Source organism: Myodes glareolus, chromosome 16 (assembly GCF_982192425.1).
Source record: "Myodes glareolus chromosome 16, mMyoGla1.1, whole genome shotgun sequence".
Taxonomy (NCBI): domain Eukaryota; kingdom Metazoa; phylum Chordata; class Mammalia; order Rodentia; family Cricetidae; genus Myodes; species Myodes glareolus.
This window is the reverse complement of record NC_142041.1, coordinates 73,440,170-73,458,657: the sequence shown is the minus strand read 5'-3', so window position 1 is coordinate 73,458,657 and position 18,488 is coordinate 73,440,170. Positions and strand designations below refer to the sequence as shown.

The 18,488-nt window shown below is 37.9% G+C and overlaps 1 protein-coding gene across 1 annotated transcript in view; it reads left to right on the top strand.

The window, feature by feature from the left end:
* Window positions 1-15,406, top strand: part of LOC125390891 (solute carrier family 7 member 12-like) — a 45,905-nt gene extending 30,499 nt beyond the window's left edge. Inside the window, exons 2-4 of the mRNA XM_048420047.2 lie at window positions 116-247; window positions 5,625-5,986; window positions 14,052-15,406. Coding sequence (XP_048276004.2) covers window positions 116-247; window positions 5,625-5,986; window positions 14,052-14,306 — 749 coding nt within the window. The 3' untranslated portion in view covers window positions 14,307-15,406. The remainder of the gene's footprint in view (window positions 1-115; window positions 248-5,624; window positions 5,987-14,051) is intronic.
* Window positions 15,407-18,488: the final 3,082 nt, after the last annotated feature.

The window sequence follows — 18,488 nt, the reverse complement described above, 5'->3', positions numbered from 1 at the left end:
GTGCTGGGATTAAAGACATGCACCACCATGGCCAGGCCTTGCTTTCTTTTTCATGCAGAGAAGAATACATTTCCCAGTATGCAACTTTTCTGATCATTTTACTTGTGTTTTTCAGGAGAAGTAGAAAATCCCTCTGAAACAATTCCCAAATCATTGATTTTTGGTCTGCCTATTATAGCTGCGATTTACATATTGACTAATGTATCCTACCTGGCAGTTTTGACACCTCAGGAAATCATTGCTTCAGGTATGTCTGGGTATAAACAATCACAAACACAAATATCTTTAATATCATAATGATCTTTTAATTCTCTTGCACACAAATACTACAGCCTCTAAATAACTTGCTCTTAGGTACAAAACAGACACCTTCTGCCTTCCACATGCCTCCTGGGTACTCTTATCCTCACAATCCTCTCTTGCAGTCTAGTTGGATTTATTTTAAATTCTATACCTCATGCACAAAAGGGCCTTTTAGAATTTATGACTATTTCATTATGGAGAGCTTAATGATGACATAAAATCTTGAAATAGAATGGAAGACCATATTCAAAATCAGAATGAAGTGATACCTCTGAATAATCAGCTCTTTGGGATTTCGTTAAAAGATAACCTTTAGAAGCACAGTTTAACAATTGTAGCTTTGCAAATATAGGTGAATAACTCTAGATTATAAACACTTGTGATGGAAGGAGCGGTAGAACTAATTGAGATTCAAATAGGAATGAACAAGTGTAGGAAGTTAAGACCTGCCAGGCCAAGCCGAGAAAACCAGCATGGAATCTGCCTGGTGTTGACAAAGGCACTGATCATGTCTAACCAATAAGGGGTGATCATGGAATATTTTCTGAAGGCCTAGAAATAGGTGCTGTCAGAGATCCTTATTTTGCCTAGCCAATGAGACTGACCACCATGATGTCAATGGATACAAAGGCCTGGATGATGGAGGAGTATATAAGTTTTTTTCCCATTGTTAAATAAATGAGTTTGCCCTATCCTTTTCACTGTACTTTCAGTGACTGTGTTCATTGATGTGAAGCCTTCTCATGCTCTCCCCCAAGGAAATCATTATGGCCCAGCCACAGAAAATTACTAAAAAAGAAAAAAACAATATAACTATAACAATAAATTTTAACAATAGCTTATAATCTTTATTTTTTATTCTTTTTGGTTTCCTAAGACAGGTTTTCTCTGTAGCTTTGGAGGCTGTGCTGGAACTTTCTCTGTGAACCAGTCTGTCTTTGAGCCCATAGAATCCGCCTGTCTCTGCCTCCTAGATTCTAGGATTAAAGAGATTCACCACCATCTCACAGCTCTATAAACAGTGTTTAAACACACAGGGGGGATAATTTTTTAACTATGTCAGATAAAGCTACAAATTTATTGCTATTTTCCTAATGTCAGATATCCATATTACTTAAGCGCTATGGGTCATGCTCATTGTTAAATAAAAGATCATTTTCTTAATTTCTGGGCAGGTAGAGATTGAGTTTGAGATCCAGTTAAGATAACTTTAGGAAGAGGAAGGGCAGAGCCAGAGAGTCACTGGAAACACAGAGAAGCAACATGAGAATGTTGTACTGAGAAAAAGTACCAAGCCACGTGACCAAAAATTATTATGGTTTAATTTAAGTGTAAGAATTAACTAGTAGTAAGTCTGCTTCTGGTTAATTATTTATAAGTAATATAAGCCTCTGTGTGGTAATGCAGGAAATGGCCATTTATATAAGGTGTCCAAGTTGGGCAAGAAATTCCATAAAGTCTGTAAAAGCATTAAAAAAAGGATTCTAAAGATACAAAAAATGGAATGAAACTTTGCTTCTTAGTAACCACTTTTTCTTATGTAGGTTCTAGTCTCTAAGTGACAAGCAGAGGCACAACTCCATTAGGAGATGGCTTCCTGACTGAGTGCTTTTGGCCAAAACTGCATGGCTCTTTTAAGAGGCCCTTTTACCAAGTACTTAAATGTGGATTTTTGAGCAGTGGGTGGTTAGCTACTTAGTGGCAGTGTGGACTTAGAGACATTGCATTGTTGAAGTGATAAACATGGTTCCAGCTTTTGCCTTCACCATTAAGCTAGACTCTCATCTCAGGAAGCTAAGGAATGAGATAGTGCCAACTGCCAAAGCTGCTGCTTTGGTCTTAGCTTTGCCCACTTAGTAGTTTAAAAGATCATGTGGTCAGGAAAAGATATGTATATGCAATAAAGACAGATTCAGATGGAAAAAAGCCCTCTAAATAATTTTGAATGGATTAAAAATATGTGTAGGCATGGGAGAGAAAATAAAAAGTGTGGAAAAAGTCCTTCAAAAGGAATGGAGAAATAAAAAATATAATAAGCCATATAAAAATGGAAAACACACACAGAGTCTGGATTGTGTATATTATTGCACTATCTTTAAAATGTTTGGATATAGAAGACCTTGGATTATGAAAACTCCTATATTAAACCTACCAATACGTATTAAAATTGTCTTAACTTCAACAATTAAGTCAAAAGATATGTTACTATGTGGGAAAGGTTATGGTTTTGCTTCCACAGAAAATGAAAGGCTATGGATTCCTTACAGGTTAAAAAAAATATCAAGTTTGATTGCGGAAGACCCCATGAAAAAAATTTCCAACAGGAAACAGTGGCACAGATGATTGAGCATCGAGAACAGCTTCTAGGGTGCTGGCTGAAATAATTCAGCCTCACAAAGTACAATACTGAGGACTTGAACATAATCCTAAATTTCCTCAGGCTTTCCCAAAGATTGCCACTGCCCCCAATCAGCAGAAAGTACTCTAGAGAGCTACACACAAATTTTCAAACTTTTGGTTATAAATGTGTGTTCTTACTTAAGGGGGTTGGTTAAAAATTGTTATTGACTATAGTAAAAATAATGACTAAATAAAAGAGATAAAATCAGAGATCTCTATCTAAAAGAAGAAAAAGGGATGTGACATAGAAATAATGGGTAAAAAGGTAGATTAATTAATATAATTTAACCCCCCGAAAAAACAACTGTTAATTTCAAAACAGTTCACATTGATAATGATTTCAGTTTATTGATACTAATTTAAAGTTATTTCTGTTGTTCTGTATTGATGTTTCTACTCTTGTTTAGGACATTGTGATTGTATGGTTCATCTGAAAACAGAATATATAACTAAGATATACAGATTATTAGTCATCTATAATAGCAAACTTATAGCCATGTTAGTTAGGTTTCCAAAGTCATACAGAAATATATTTCAGATAGATAGACAGCCTTGAAACACTTCACAGACCTACAGGATATGTGATTTAAATTGCTTTAAGAGCTTAGACTTTTCTTGATGTTGAGACTCATTTGTTCCTGGCAGCACCAATTACTTCAAAGGCTTTGAAGAAACTTCATGTGTTGGGTTTTTTTTTCTTTATGGCAAAAGATAGTCATGTGGGCAAAGAAACTGCCCTTGCCACAATTGCTGACAGTTACTGTAAAAAAACTGATCCAAAAGCATGCAAGAAAGGTGACTGCCAAATTTTGTCAAGAGAACATAGAACAATCCTTCAAAATGCCCTGCTTCACAGCAAAGTCTGTCAGATATGCTGGGCCTGGGAGCTGGGCTTCGATGATCAAATGCTGCAGAGGAATTTTGGATGACTGTTCAGGCAGCTTAAGGTCCCTGTCAGAGGTTAACTTAGTAACTCTTCTATGGAATTTGATGGAGTTAAAGACTAGGTATTCATATTTACAATTTGTCTTAGTTATGATGAAAGATAAATTAGATGTGAAATTTTAGGTTTACCAGGATAAGATAGATGATAGAGTATTTTCTCTAATTTTGTGAAATACAAATAGACTGGCTATTGTTACTGTAATTTTTGCTTACCAACTGTTTTTGTTGTATACAAGTTTACTATGTTAAGGTTAAAATCTTTAATTAGATAAAAGGAGGAAAAGCTGTGCATTATGCTCATTGTTAAGTAAAAGTTGATTGACAGATAGTTGGGCAGGAAGTGATTGAAAACAAAAGTCAGATAAGGATAATTCTGGGAAGAGAAATGGCAGAGTAAGAGAATTACTGGAAAATGCAGTGAAGCAACATGAGAATGCTGTACTGAGACAAGGTACCAGGCCACATGGCTAACCACTGATAAGAATTATTGATTAATTTAAGCATATGAGTTAGCTAGAAACAAGTCTGAGTTATCAGCAAAGTATTCATAAGTAATATAACCCTCTGTGAGGTAATTTGTGATATGAATTCTGAGTATTTGGGACCAATAAGCTTCAGGACAGGAAACATCCATTTATTCATAAACATATTTTATTTCCATTTTGAAAAAAATCTTTCAATTTATAAATTATAATTTATGAATGTTTTAGTCACTGTTTAATTACCCATGGTGTTCCTATCAATTCTCCAAAAATTTTATGACAAAAGTTGTCAATTTGTTTAATCCACAAATCTATAGGATAAACATTTATGGTGGGTACAGGAAATTGCTTCTATCTTTCACAGGGTCTGTAAATTCTCTGGAGACTACTGTAGCTTGGAAATCATCTGCCATGAAGCTTAAAATAAACTGAGCTCTTAAGTTTAGGTGACTTACTGTCCTTTAATTAGAAAATTCTAGAATATGTGCATTATTGTATTAGGGCAAATTTTTGTGTTTGAAAAAATAGGAAACTTGACAAAAATATGAAAATCATGGGTATAATGGAACTGGATAATTAATTCCCATTATTCATTAGATAGGAGAAAGGAATAGCAAGAACCTTTTAGCAAAATAAATTCAGTCAGAAAATAAATGATGCTTCAAGTGACTTCCACACAAGGTCATGAGGTGTGAACAATCTGACAGATAAATAATGTGTGCTCAATTTCTACCACTGATGTAGCAGTGAAGCAGCTGAGTGATACTATTTGAATGTCAAATGTCCCCTGTATGCTTAACTGTTTGATTATTTGGATTCCAGGTCATGAAATTGCTCTGAAATCTATAGAAACTTTCAGATGCAGGTCCTTGCTGAAAAAACTGAGTCCTTCTATGAATTTAATATTCATTAATATTAAATATGAATATTAATATGAATAAATATGAATTTAATGATTCAGATTCCTTTATGTCTACCTTTGGACTATAGATTCAATGTGATCAAATGCCTCATAATTTTTTCATCAAATCTTGTCTGACATGATGCACTATGCACCACAAAATGTAAGCTAAAATAGAGTCTTCTTAAGTTTGTTCTTATCAGTATTTGGTCACAGTAAGAAGACTAGTGATTAATACAGTGAAACATGGAACACATGCTTTTCAGTGTACGTTGTGCATAGTCATGGCTTCATCTCCTCACAAACTATCTAATATTGTCAATTTATCAGGTATCCAGTCTACCAATTGAGAGGCCAAGAATTCTGCAATATCAGAGAATAGACTGAATGCTGGAACATAAAACTTTTAATGCCTTTTACTTATCAAATGAAATCACAAGGCTTTATGTGAAACAAGAATGAGTAAAGTAACTCCCTCCTTTGGTAGAAGCACCCAAGTTTCATTGATCATGAAGGAAAGAACATAGGGTTAACACTGTGTTCTCAATAATCAAAATAGCTTTAATTCTTAAATTTCTATTTAATTTTTGTAGATTCTGTTGCGGTCACATGGATGAACAGAGTGTCGCCTTCCATGCAATGGGTCGTTTCTTTGGCCATCTCAATTTCTATACTGAACACCACTGTCTGTGGAGTACTTTCAGCCTCAAGAGTTGTCTATTCTGCAAGCCAAGAAGGACAGCTTCCTTTAATTTGCTCTATGCTTAATGACCACCACTGCCCAGTTGTAGCTATCACTCAAATTATCATATTATCATCTTTGGCAATAATACCTTTAAATTTAATCTATGTGATAAAATATTTAGGACTAACATACTTTATTGGAAATGGACTAAATATGATAGCTTTACTTAAAATGAGGTACAAGGACCCAGACCTTCCTAGGCCTTATAAGGTAAATAAAAGTATGAACATTAAATTTCTTCTGTCTTTATATAAAGAATAATGAAAGAAAATGTTTTTTAATTTACCAATTAATTTAAAATCCTAATTACAGCCTCCTCTCCTCATAGTGCCTTCTATAAATTCCCCTTTGTCCCACTCTGCGATCTACACCTTCTCTGTTTCTGTTTAGGAAAGAACAGGTCTCCCATGAATATCCATAAAACATGTCATATCAAGTTGCAGTAAGTTGCTTTTAAAAGCCAGGAAAAGAGTCGGAGACATCCCTTGTTCCCACTGTAAGGAGTCCAAGAGAATCAATCCACACAGCTATAATATCTGCAGAGGGCATAGGTCATTCCCACGCAGGTTCCCTGGTTGTTGATTCAGTCTCTGTGTGTCCCTGTAAGACCAGGCTAGTTGATTCTGTGATGTTTTGTGTTATCCTTGTCCCTTCTGACTCCTACAATCCTTTCTCTCACACTTCTGCAGGATTATCTGCCTAATGTTTGACTGTGGGTCTTCATCTGTTTCCATCAGTTGCTGGATGAAGCCTTTCTGATGACAATTGGGCTAGACATCAATCTATGGGTATTGCAGAATGTTGTGAGGCATCATTACATTGACAGATTATTTTTCCCTCCAGTAGTATTTGGTTCTATAATAAGGTTTTGGGATACCCAGTAGGTAGTTCCTGGTGCTCCTGGAAGTGTTAGGCATGGTATTACTCTCCTGTTACAGATTTTATGCTAGATTGGTCATTCACTCAACCTCTAGAGAACACTTTCCCCAGAACTACCCATGGGTTAGACACACTGTTGATTGAAGATCATGTGACTGGGCTGGTTTCCCACTCCCTCCACTTGAAGTCTTGCCTGATCGTAGGAGTTAGCGAATTCACGCTGTATCCACTAGCGCTAGGAGTCTTTGCTGCGGTCATCCGTGGTGCATACTGGAAAGATTCCCTTGTGCCAGGTTTTGATCTTACACTGAAATACCCCACCCCCTTTTCCAGAAGTCTGTCTCAGCATTCTCCCCCTTGGTCTTTATCCCCAGTTTGATTTTTCATGTTTCCATCTCTAACAAGTCACAGTTAATCCAAAGTTTCTTTTCTCCTGTCTCTCCAAAGAGATCTTGGAGTATCTCCTTGAAACCTTTCTAGTTACCTTGTCTCTTTGGCTCTGTGGATTGTAGCATAGTTATCCTTTATTTCATTGCTGATATACATTTATGAGTGAGTAGATATTTTCTTTGTCTTTCTGGGTCTGAGTTACCTTACTAAGGATTATATTTTCTAGTTCAATCTATCTGCCCTTAAATTTTCTGATGTCATTGTTTTTAACAGCTGAGTAAATGTACCACATTTTCTTTATCCATTCCTCAATTGAAGGACACCTAGATTGCTTCCAGGTTTTGGCTATTACAAATAAAACTGTGATGAACATACTTGAGCAAGAGTCCTTGTGATAAAATTGAGCATGCTTTGGGTATAGTCTCAAGAGTGGTATAGTTGGGTCTTGTGGTAGATTATTTTTCACTTTTATGAGAAACCTACACACTGACTTCCAAATTAGCTGAACAAATTTACTCTCCCACTAGAAATGGAGGTGTTTTCTTCTTGCTCCACATCCTCTGCAGCGTAAGCTGTCGCTTGTGCTTTTGATCTTAGTCTGACAGGTGTAAGATAGAATGTTAGTGTCATTCTTGTTTATTTCAAACTGGTGGCTAAGAATGTTGAAAACTCCTTGAATTTTCTGTCATTTAAGATTCTGCTCAGATTTCTTTGTTTACATTAGTACTGCATTTTTAATTAGATTGTTTGTTTTGTTGATGTCAAGTTTCTTGAGTTCTTTATATATTTTGGAGACTAGACCTTGATTTGATGGGATATACGGGTTGCTGAAGATCTTTTCTCATTCTCCGGGCTGCCACTTTGTCCTATTAGCAGTGTCCTTTGTCTTTCAAAACATTTGCATTCCCACCAACAATGGATGAGTGTTCCCCTCACTCCACATCCTCTCCAGCATAGGCTATCATTGGTGTTTTTGAGTTTAGCTATTCTGACAGGTGTAAGATGGTATCTCAAAGCTGTTTTGATTTTCATTTCCCTGATTGCTAAGGAGGTTGAGCATGACCTTAAGTGTCTTTTGACCATTCAAAATTCTTCTGTTGAGAAATCTCTGTTCAGTTCAGTACCCCATTTATTAATTGGGTTAATTAGAGTTTTAGTGTCTAGTTTCTTGAGTTCTTTATATATTTTGGAGATCAGACCTTTGTCTGATGAGGGGTTGGTGAAGATCTTCTCCCAGTCAGAAGGTAGCCTTTTTGTCTTACTGACAGTGTCCTTTGCTTTATAAAAGCTTCTCAGTTTCAGGAGGTCGCATTTATTCATTGATTCTCTTATTGTCTGTGCTACTGGGGTTCTGCCTAGGAAGTGGTCTCCTGTGCCTATGTCTTGTAGACTACTTCCCACTTTCTCTTCTATCAGGTTCAACGTGGTCAGATTAATGTTGAGGTCTTTAATCCATTTCGGCTTGAGTTTTGTGCATGGTGATAGATATGGATCTACTTTCATTCTTCTACAGGTTGACATTCAGTTATGGATCTTTAACCATTTGTTAAAGATGCTATCCTTCTTCCATTGTATACCTTTAGTTCCATTGTCAAAAATTAGGTGTTCATAGGTTTGTGGGTTAATATCTGGGTCTTCTATTCGATTCCATAGGTCGACTTGTTTGTTCTTATGCCAATACCAAGCTGTTTTCAATACTGTAGCTCTGTAATAGAGTTTGAAGTCAGGGATGGTAATGCCTCCAGAAGTTCCTTTATTGTATAACATTGTTTTGACTATCCTGGGTTTTTTGTTTTTCCATATAAATTTGATTATTGTTCTCTCAAGGTCTGTGAAGAAGTTTGATGGGATTTTGATGGGGATTGCATTGAATCTACAGATTGCTTTTGGTAGAATTGCCATTTTTATTATGTTTATCCTCCCAATCCAAGAGCAAGGGAAGTCTTTCCATTTTAAGGTAACCTCCTCAATTTCTTTCTTAAAAGACTTAAAGTTCTTGTCAAATAGGTCTTTCACTTCCTTGGTTAGAGTTATCCCAAGATATTTTATGCTATTTGTGGCTATCATGAAAGGTGAAGTTTCTCTGATTTCCCTCCCTGCTTCTTTATCCTTTGTGTATAGGAGGGCAACTGATTTTTTGGAGTTGATATTGTATCCTGCCACATTAATAAAGGTGTTTATCAACTGTAGGAGTTCTCTGGTAGAGTTTTTGGGATCGCTTATGTACACTACATACATACATTTATGTACATATCATCTGCAGACAATGAGAGTTTAACTTCTTCTTTGCCAATTTGCCAATTCGAATCCCCTTGATTCCCTTATGTTTTTTTATTGCTATTGCTAGAACTTCAAGCACTATATTGAAGAGGTATGGTGAGAGTGGAGAGCCTTGTCGTGTTCCTGATTTTAGTGGAATGGCTTTGAGATTCTCTCCATTCAATTTGATGTTAGCCGCCGGCTTGATGTAAATAGCTTTTATTATATTTAAGTATGATCCTTGTAACCCCAATCTCTCCAACACCTTTATCATAAAGGGGTGTTGAATTTTGTCAAATGATTTTTCAGCATCTAATGAAATGATCATTGGTTTTTTCTTTCAGTTTATTTATATGATGGATTACATTGATAGATATGCTTATGTTGAAGCAGCCCTGCATCTCTGGGATGAAGCCTACTTGATCATAATGGATAATTTTTCTAATGTGTTCTTGGATTCGTTTTGCCAGAATTTTGTTGAGAATTTTTGCATCAATGTTCATGAGTCAGATTGGCCTGTCATTCTCTTTCTTTGTTGTGTCTTTGTGTGGTTTTTTTTTAATCAGGGTAGCTTTATAAAAAGAATTTGGCCTTGACTCTTCTGTTTCTATATTGTGAAATACAGTAAAGACTATAGGTATTAGCTCTTCTTGGAAGTTCTGGTAGAATTCTGCATTGAATCTATCTGGTCCTGGGCTTTTTTTGCAAGGGAGGTTTTTGATAACAATTTCTATTTCTTCGCTACTAACAGGTCTATTTAGCTTGTTCACCTGGTCTTGATTTAACTTTGGTAAATGGTACTTATCTAAAAACAAGTCCATTTCTAATACATTTTCCAATTTTGTGGCATATAGGCTTTTGTAGTAAGATCTAATGATTCTCTGAATTTACTCTGTGTCTGTGGTTATGTTTCCCTTTTCATTTCTGATCTTATTAATTTGCATGTTCTCTCTCTGCCGTTTGATTAGTTTGGCAAGGGGTTTGTCAATCTTGTTGATTTTCTCTTAGAACCAACTTTTTATTTCATTGATTCTTTGGATTGTTTTCTGTGTTTCTATTTTGTTGATTTCAGCCCTCAGTTTGATTATTTCCAGTCTTCTACTCTTCCTGGGTGAGTCTGCTTCCTTTTTTTTTCTAGAGCTTTCAGGTGTGCTGTTAAGTCTCTAATGTGTGCTTTCTCTGTTTTCTTTAATTTGGCACTTAGTGCTATGAACTTTCCTCTTAGCACTGCTTTCATGTTGTCCCATAGGTTTGAGTATGTTGTGTCTTTATTTTCATTAAATTCAAGGAAGACTTTAATTTCTTTATTTATTTCTTCCTTGACCCAGGGCTGATTCAGTGGTTGACTATTCAGCTTCCATGAGTTTGTAGGCTTTCTGGGGTTAGAATTGTTGTTGAATTCTAACTTTATTCCATGGTGATCCAACAATACACAGGTGGTTTCTAATATTTTTTGTGTCTGTGGAAGTTTGCTTTTTTACCAAGTATGTGGTCAATTTCTAGAGGGTTCCATGAGCTGCAGAGAAGAAGGTATATTTCCTATTTGGGTGGAATAGTCTATAGATGTCTGTTAAGTCTATTTGATTCATTACCTCCATTAATTCTCTTGTTTCTCTGTTAGGTTTCTGTCTGATTGACCTGTCCATTGGTGAGAGAGGTGTGTTGAAGTCTCCTACTATTAGTGTGTGTGGTTTAATGACTGCCTTGAGTTCTAGAAGTTTTTCTTTTACATAAGTAGGTGCTTTTATATTAGGGGCATAGATATTCAGGATTGAGACTTCCTCCTGATGAATTGTTCCTGTTATGAGTATAAAATGTCCGTCTTCATCTCTTCTGATTAATTTTAGTTTGATGTCAATTTTGTTGGAAATTAGAATGGCCACACCCACCTGTTTCTTAGATCCGTTTGCTTGAAAAATTTTTTCAGAACTCTTTATTCTGAGTAGATGTCTGTCTTTGTGGTTGAGGTGTGTTTCTTGTAAACAGCAGAATATTGGGTCCTGTTTTCATATCCAATCTCTTAGTCTGTGCCTTTTAGTCATTATAATATTAATGAGCCATTAATATTAAGTGATATTAATGACCAGTGGTTGTTGACTCCGGTTATATTTTTTCTTTTTATTTTTTTGTGTAGTAGAGTTTGTGTGTTTCCCTTCTTTGAGATGTGCTTGTGAAGGCTTGCTAAATATCTGAGTTATTGTAGGCAGTGTTGGCAATGTTAGATTCCTTGGGTTGCGATTTTCCTTCTATTACTTTCTGTAAGGCTGGATTTGTGGCTACATATTGTTTAAATTTGTTTTTATCCTGGAATATTTTGTTTTCTCCATTGATAGTGAATGATAGCTTGGCTGGGTATAGTAGTCTGGGCTTGCATCCATGGTCTCTTAGTTTCTGCAGTACCTCTATCCAGGACCTTCTGGCTTTCATGGTTTCCATAGAGAAGTCCGGTGTAAGTCTGATAGGTTTACCTTTATAAGTTACTTGACCTTTTTCCTTTGCAGCTCTTAATATTCTTTCTTTAATGTGTATCTATTGTGTTTTGATTATTATGTGGTGAGGTGATGATTTTTTTTGATCCAGTCTATTGGTGTTCTGTATGCTTCTTGAGCCTTCATAGAAATATTGTTCTTTAGGTTGGGAAAGTTTTCTTCTATAATTTTGTTGAATATATTTTCTGGGCCTTTGATCTGCACTTCTCCTTCTTCTATCCCTATTATTCTTAGGTTTGGTCTTTTTATTATATCTCAGATGTCTTGAATGTTTTGTGATGAGGATTTGTTGGATTTGCTGTTTTCTTTGATCAGAGCGTTTATTTTCTCTATGGCTTCTTCAGAATCTGAGATTCGTTCTTCTTTCTCTTGTATTCTATTGCTTGTGCTTGATTCTGTAGTCTCTGTTCATTTACCTAGATTTTCCATATCCAGCCAGCCCTCGGTTTGTGATTTCTTCATTACCTCCATTTCAATTTTCAAATCTTGAACTGTTTCCATTACCTGTTTGATTGTCTTTTCTTGGTTTCCCAGGGTATCTTTTATGGATTTACTCAGTTCTTCAAACTTTTTGTTATACTTCCCATCCATTTCTTTAAGGGAGTTATTCATATCCTGTTTAAGGGACTCTATTGCTTTCATAATGGCAGTGTTTCCCACTTCTTCTGGATTAGGGTGTTCAAGTCCTTTTGTTGTAAGAACGCTGGGTTCTGGTGTTTTCATGTTGTTTTTCAGATTGTTGGAGGAATTCCTGCCTTGGCGTCTGCCCATCTCTTCCTTCAAATGTTCTCTAATAGATCTTCTAGTACTGGGTCAGGTTTCCCCCTCTGATGAATCTTCTGCTAGCAGATCAGTGCCCTTTGGTGGCCAGGAAACTCGCTGAGCTGACACAGGGCCTACCTTTCCGCTGGCAGGCTATCGAAACACAGGAACTCCCTCCTGCCAGGCTGCATTTGCAGCCCAGTCCCAGCATGCAAGCCCGCCTATCTGGAGGATTTCATGGCCCTGAGGAGGCAGGGAGGAATAAAGAAAGGGGTTCCTGGGTGAAAGCTGGGCTGTGATAGGAGGCGAGAGGGCTTAGGCCCTGCTGAGTGATCAGGGAGTCAAGGGGGTCAGGGAATATCTGAGCTCCTCCTTGCCAGGCTTCTGCTGCAGGTCAGGAGCAAACTCTCCTCTCTGATGAATCTTCTGCTAGCAGATTAGTGCCCCTTGCTTGCCATGAAACTCTCCGAGCTGACACAGGCTTTCCTTGATTTCTTTAAGGTATTTTTTTATTTCTTCTTCAAAGACCTCTATCATCTTCTTGAAGTCAGTTTTATGATCAATTTCTTATGTTTTAGATGTGTTGAATTTTTCAGATTTGGCTGTTATAAGTACAATGTGGTGGTACCACATTACACTTTCTGTTATTGATTTTGTTCTTATACTGGAATTTAACATCTATATTTGGTCTAATTATAAGTCTAGGTATTGATTAATGCATCTGTCTTTGTTGGATTGGTATTATTTTTTTTTTCCTTGACTTTTGTATCTTCTCTGGTCTTCTAGCCTAAGTATCCAAGGGATTTGGTGACTAGACAGCAGCGAGTCCCTTCAAAGGTTTTGGGATCTTGGGGTCCTCAGATCTAGTATGACACTAGGTAGAGTTGACATTTTCTCCTAAAGTTGTAAGCCAGAATATAGAACCCCAAAAAGGGTGAATTCTGGAATTGTTGAGTGGGTTTTAGGGAGCACTCATAGGCACCACTTGATGTGTTCCCTGGTATGCTAGATCCAGCCTGGCCTCTTGTAAAGCTGAAGTCTTCTTTAGAAGTTGTAGGCTCTTATATGGAGCCCAGGGATTTGGAAATATTCTGAGATTGTTGGGCAGACTTATAAGGATTTAGTTGATGGTGGTCACTATCTTATATGGGGTCCCTAAAATTAGGGACCTCCTCTAAGGTTACCAGGACTGTGGGGCATAGTATGGAGACCAGGAGTGGGAATTGAATGAACATTGTTACTGGTTGCAAATTGAATACTGATAAATATTTCCTGGGCCAACAGTTTCTAATTTTGTGGTATGAACCATTTGGGGATTGATTTTTATTATGTAAAATATCTAACTTATTGGTTACCAAAATGTTTTATTTATACTAAAGATTGAAGTTAGTAACATAAAAGTCTCAGACCTAACAACAATCAAAGCATATTTTTGTTTGTCATAGTAAATTTGATAACAAACTCACTACTCATTTTAATTTTCTTCTTACTTTTAGGTATGGCTGCCACTTGTATTTGGATCAATAGGTTTAAGTTTGTTTCTACTCCTAATACCAATTATTAAGTCTCCAACATTAGATCGTTTCTATGAGATTACCATTTTTTGCAGTGGACTTCCATGCTACTGGATTCATCTTCTTCTAAAGAAATATGCTGGTGCTTTTGATAAAATCACATGTTATTTGCAATTACTATTAAATGTTTCCCCAGCTGAAGATCATGATAAATGCTTTTCTACAGAGGAAAACTGACCACAGAGATTTCTGAAAAGAGTAAATTTTGACAAGTAAACTTTCTATGAATTGATGCAATTGTTTATATAATCATTTATTAATAGATGTATAAAATTTTAAACACAAAATTTCACATCTCCTGTATGTCATCTATGAGGCAAAGTTAATATTTCCTCAAAGATTCATCTACTTTATATACAACAAAGACAGAAGGGAGCACAAAGTCTCCAAACACAAAATTAAATGACACTGAAATGCTAAATTCTTTTATTTTATAATATACAATGTATCCTTTATCTATATCAAAATGCAACCTATCATTTGATATAGATACATTGTAATGTATCTATATTAAAATTTATTTATATCAATTATTCTCTACTATTCAATATATTTAGATATTTAAGGATAATAAAATGATAATAACATATGTAATCACAGCTATGGCATTTCACTCACTAATTTCAATGGTAAAAATAATTAAATATGCAAATAAGTGATACAAAATATAAAAATGTTTATTATTTAAGAACTCTTGTATATTATTGAGAACTTAATTCAATATTGTTTCCACTACTGCTTTCCAGGTCAAAATTATTTTAAGTATAGATACATCTACACAATATTCAAACTGTTTAAAAATCATGTGTTCTTTATTCATTCTTCATCTCTATGAAGACTGAAAATTATTCTGTCAATGACTCAATAAATAAATAAGTAGCTAAATCATTTAATAAATACCTTCATATCTTTTTTATAAGTCCTGCATTTTGTTTATTATTTTTTTCTTTTTTTAAAATTCCTTTTACATAACAACTACAGTTCCCTTCCTGCACATTCTCTTGCTCCCTGTTGGGACCTAATGGAGTCCTGGCCTTCCTACTCACCTCCCCTGTTGGTGACCTTTCTTGTCCTTACTGTTCTGGGTTTCTAAGAAAGTTGCAAGTTCCATGATTTCAGATTTGTTTACCAACCCTGATTCCTGAATATACATTGTCTTGGCCCTAACCTATGGATCTGGTGATGCACTCTCCATCCTGTTGACCCACCTGTCTGGGTTCTGTATAAAATCCTGTTGGTGCTGTACAATAAAGGCTTCTTGTTCTGCAACATCCAAAGTGTGTGTTTCGTTGATCCTGATGTCTTTCACTCAGACTTGACTCTAGTTGCACTGGCACAGCAAGTGGAAGTCCCACCGAGGTCTGAGAAAGCCAAGTGATCTGACAGGGTCATCACAGGCAGGCAGAGACGTATTGGGGAATCAGGATAGCTGCTAGTGTTAAACCCCAACTCTGGGATGTTAACTCATCAGGAAGGTTGCCCCAAGAAACCACTCACCTCTCCAGTTGATGCAAACGCAAGAGGAAGTTTATTCTCATTTGCACAAACAGGCTTCTCAGCCAGGCAAGGGAGAAAAGTCCCAATTAGCTATTAGAGGCTACTTTTAAAGACAAAAAACCACATACTCAGAGAGGGGGTACAGTGGGTTGTTTGTCAAATGCAGGGATTCACTCATTTTAAGGGCATTTACTATGATTGGCTATATTGAAGGTGGGACGGTGGTTGCTGGGTCAGGCTAAGGACAGGCAAGCACCTGCAGGCTGTTGGAAGACACAGCCTGGTCAACACAACGTTCTGGTCAACAGGCAGAGTGGGGTCATGGCTCGTTCACAAAAACATGTTTTCTCTAGTTTGCAAAATAAGAGAAGGGAATGAGGAAAACATGTTTTTGTAATCCTGGAATATCAGAGGTCCTCTTTTAGGGCCTATATTGTTGGCTGAGCACTAAGGCTTGGGTGATGCTCAGTCGCTCACGAATGAACTGGAGGAGTCTATTGAGAATGCAGGGATCAAAAGTGAGAAACAGGAGGAGAATGATAAGGGGATTTCATGATTGTTGAAATGAGGGTGGTTAACCAGGGTGATCTGTCAAACCATCCTTCAAATCAGTCTTGTTGGACCTCCTGGTACCTTTGTCTTTTATCTAGCCCATTTCTTAATTTTGTCATGGAGTCCTTGATAACTCTTGAATGGTTGGCATAGAAACAACATTCTTCACCTAGAGCTGCACATAGACCTTCTTCCTTTAGGAAGAGTAAGTCTAATCTCCTCCTATTTTGTAACACAACCTCAGATAAAGAGGTGAGTGACTCTTCCAATTTAGAGATGAACTGTTCTAAGGTTTGTATATCCTCATCAGTGGCAGCATGTAGCTCATTATAATATTAGGGGCCCTGGATTAGGGCTGCTGTTCCAGTACCAACCCCAGAAGCAACCCCAAATCCCAGTAAGACTGCCAGAGTTAAGGTGACCGGCTCTCTCTGAAAGCATGTGGGATGCTTGTCATAGAAATCTTCCAGGGTGTTAGTCAAGTGATAGAACACCTGAGGTACCAGTCGCACCATGACACAAAAATCTTTGGTAGTGTTAAGGGCCTGAGTAAAGACGCAGGGGAGGAGTCCCTTGTTGCAGGCCCACCATATTCCCTGGCTAGGGACCAGGTAAAATTAGCCGCTGTCACTTCGGTTGGAATGGTGGTGTTACAGAGCCGTTGATGGGACTTGGGTGGGTGCCCGAGGCAGATTCCTTTTCCTGAGACCTCAGTCAAAGTCAACTGGTGGTGTGTGTCCCAAAGACATTAGCTTGCATCAGTGGTGCTATGATAGGCTCTCAAGACTGCAATACCCTCATAATAAGGGGGGCTGGAGGCCAGGCAGAGCCAACAAGAACTGGTCAAGTTGAGGCTAGTTTGGTTGAGGACCGAGTACGCTCCTGTAATTAGGTTGAACAGTCTCTGCCCAGTCGAGGGAAATTCGGGGGAGGAGGTGATGTCGAAAGCAGTGATAGGGGTTGGAATGGGAGTCTCAGATGGTGGCTCTTGGTTGCCTGGCTGGCCAGCTGAGGGACCACTCTGGTTGGACAATATTATATTTGGCTAGGTTTACTAGGGAGTGACTATATTTTGAGGTTGATCTTAAAAGTGGCTCCCTGGTTAGTACCCGAACGATAGCATCTAATGCCCCAGGTTCTTCCTTTTAGCCAGTTTTGGTATTTTTGTCTCCCCTTCTGAGTGAAAGTGATATTGAGGGGTAGGCAAGCTGATTTTTCCCCATAGGCACCCAGGAGTTTTCCCTTATTATCAATTAAGCAGCTGGATGGTTTGGTATAGTTTCTGTTTACTTGAATCCAGTCCCAGGAGGGCATGGGTCACCAGTACACATCTCCTGTGATCTCACATCCCCAGGCAGCACAGTAAAAATGGTTAAGGCACCCACATCCCTGAGCCATGGCCCAATCTCTACCATCTCGGGGACAGACGTAGAAATCTTGCTGGGCCAGTCGGCATCTCCTCTGGGGAATGCCACATCCAAATTCCTCAGCCACATTAATTTTTCCTCCTGTATGGATGGATAAGTTATTACATAATACGTGGGTATGTCCCAGTTATCTAATCCTGAAACCAGCTGACAGAAGTCGAGCATGAGGGCAGGCCACTAGGTCCCAGGGGTTGCTACATTTGTGAGGGATCAAATGACCTCCCCAGTCTGGGAGGAGACCTGCCAGGTAAGCTGTTGAGGGGCATATGAGTTTCCTTTAACCAAGGCTAGGAGACTCAAAGTTATTACAGTTTGTAAAAGTCTTAGCTTGAGTGGATATTGAGTGCTCTGAAGCTTCCATCCTGCTTGATCCTTCAGGGTTCCATTGTCTTCTCATTGTGCTCTTTCGACGTGGGATTGTGGACCCAGGCAGCAATATGGCCCACTTTAAGTGTGGTTGGGGTGGTTAGCAGCACAGCGTAAGGACCCTTCCAGCAGGGCTCGAGGGTCTTAGATTGGTGCCTCCAGACATAGACGGAGTTATCAATCTGGTACAGGTGAGGAGTCTCTGTACCCTCCATCCAGTAGGCCTTGCAAGGGGCTTCCAGACCTGAGCTTGTATGATATGGAGTACCCTCAGCTGTGCCTGCAAGTCAGGAGCACCAGCAAAAGAGTCAATTGCAGGAGTGTTCAAGTCTGATGCAGGGGGAGACCTTCCATAGACCATCTCGTATGGAGTCAGCCCACGTCAGGAAGGGATGTTCTGTACTCACAACAGGGCTATGGGAAGGAGCTGCACCCAGTCTCTAGTGCCAATATCTATTGCTAATTTGGTTAAAGTCTCTTTGATTGTCCTGTTCATTCTTTCTACCTGACCTGAACT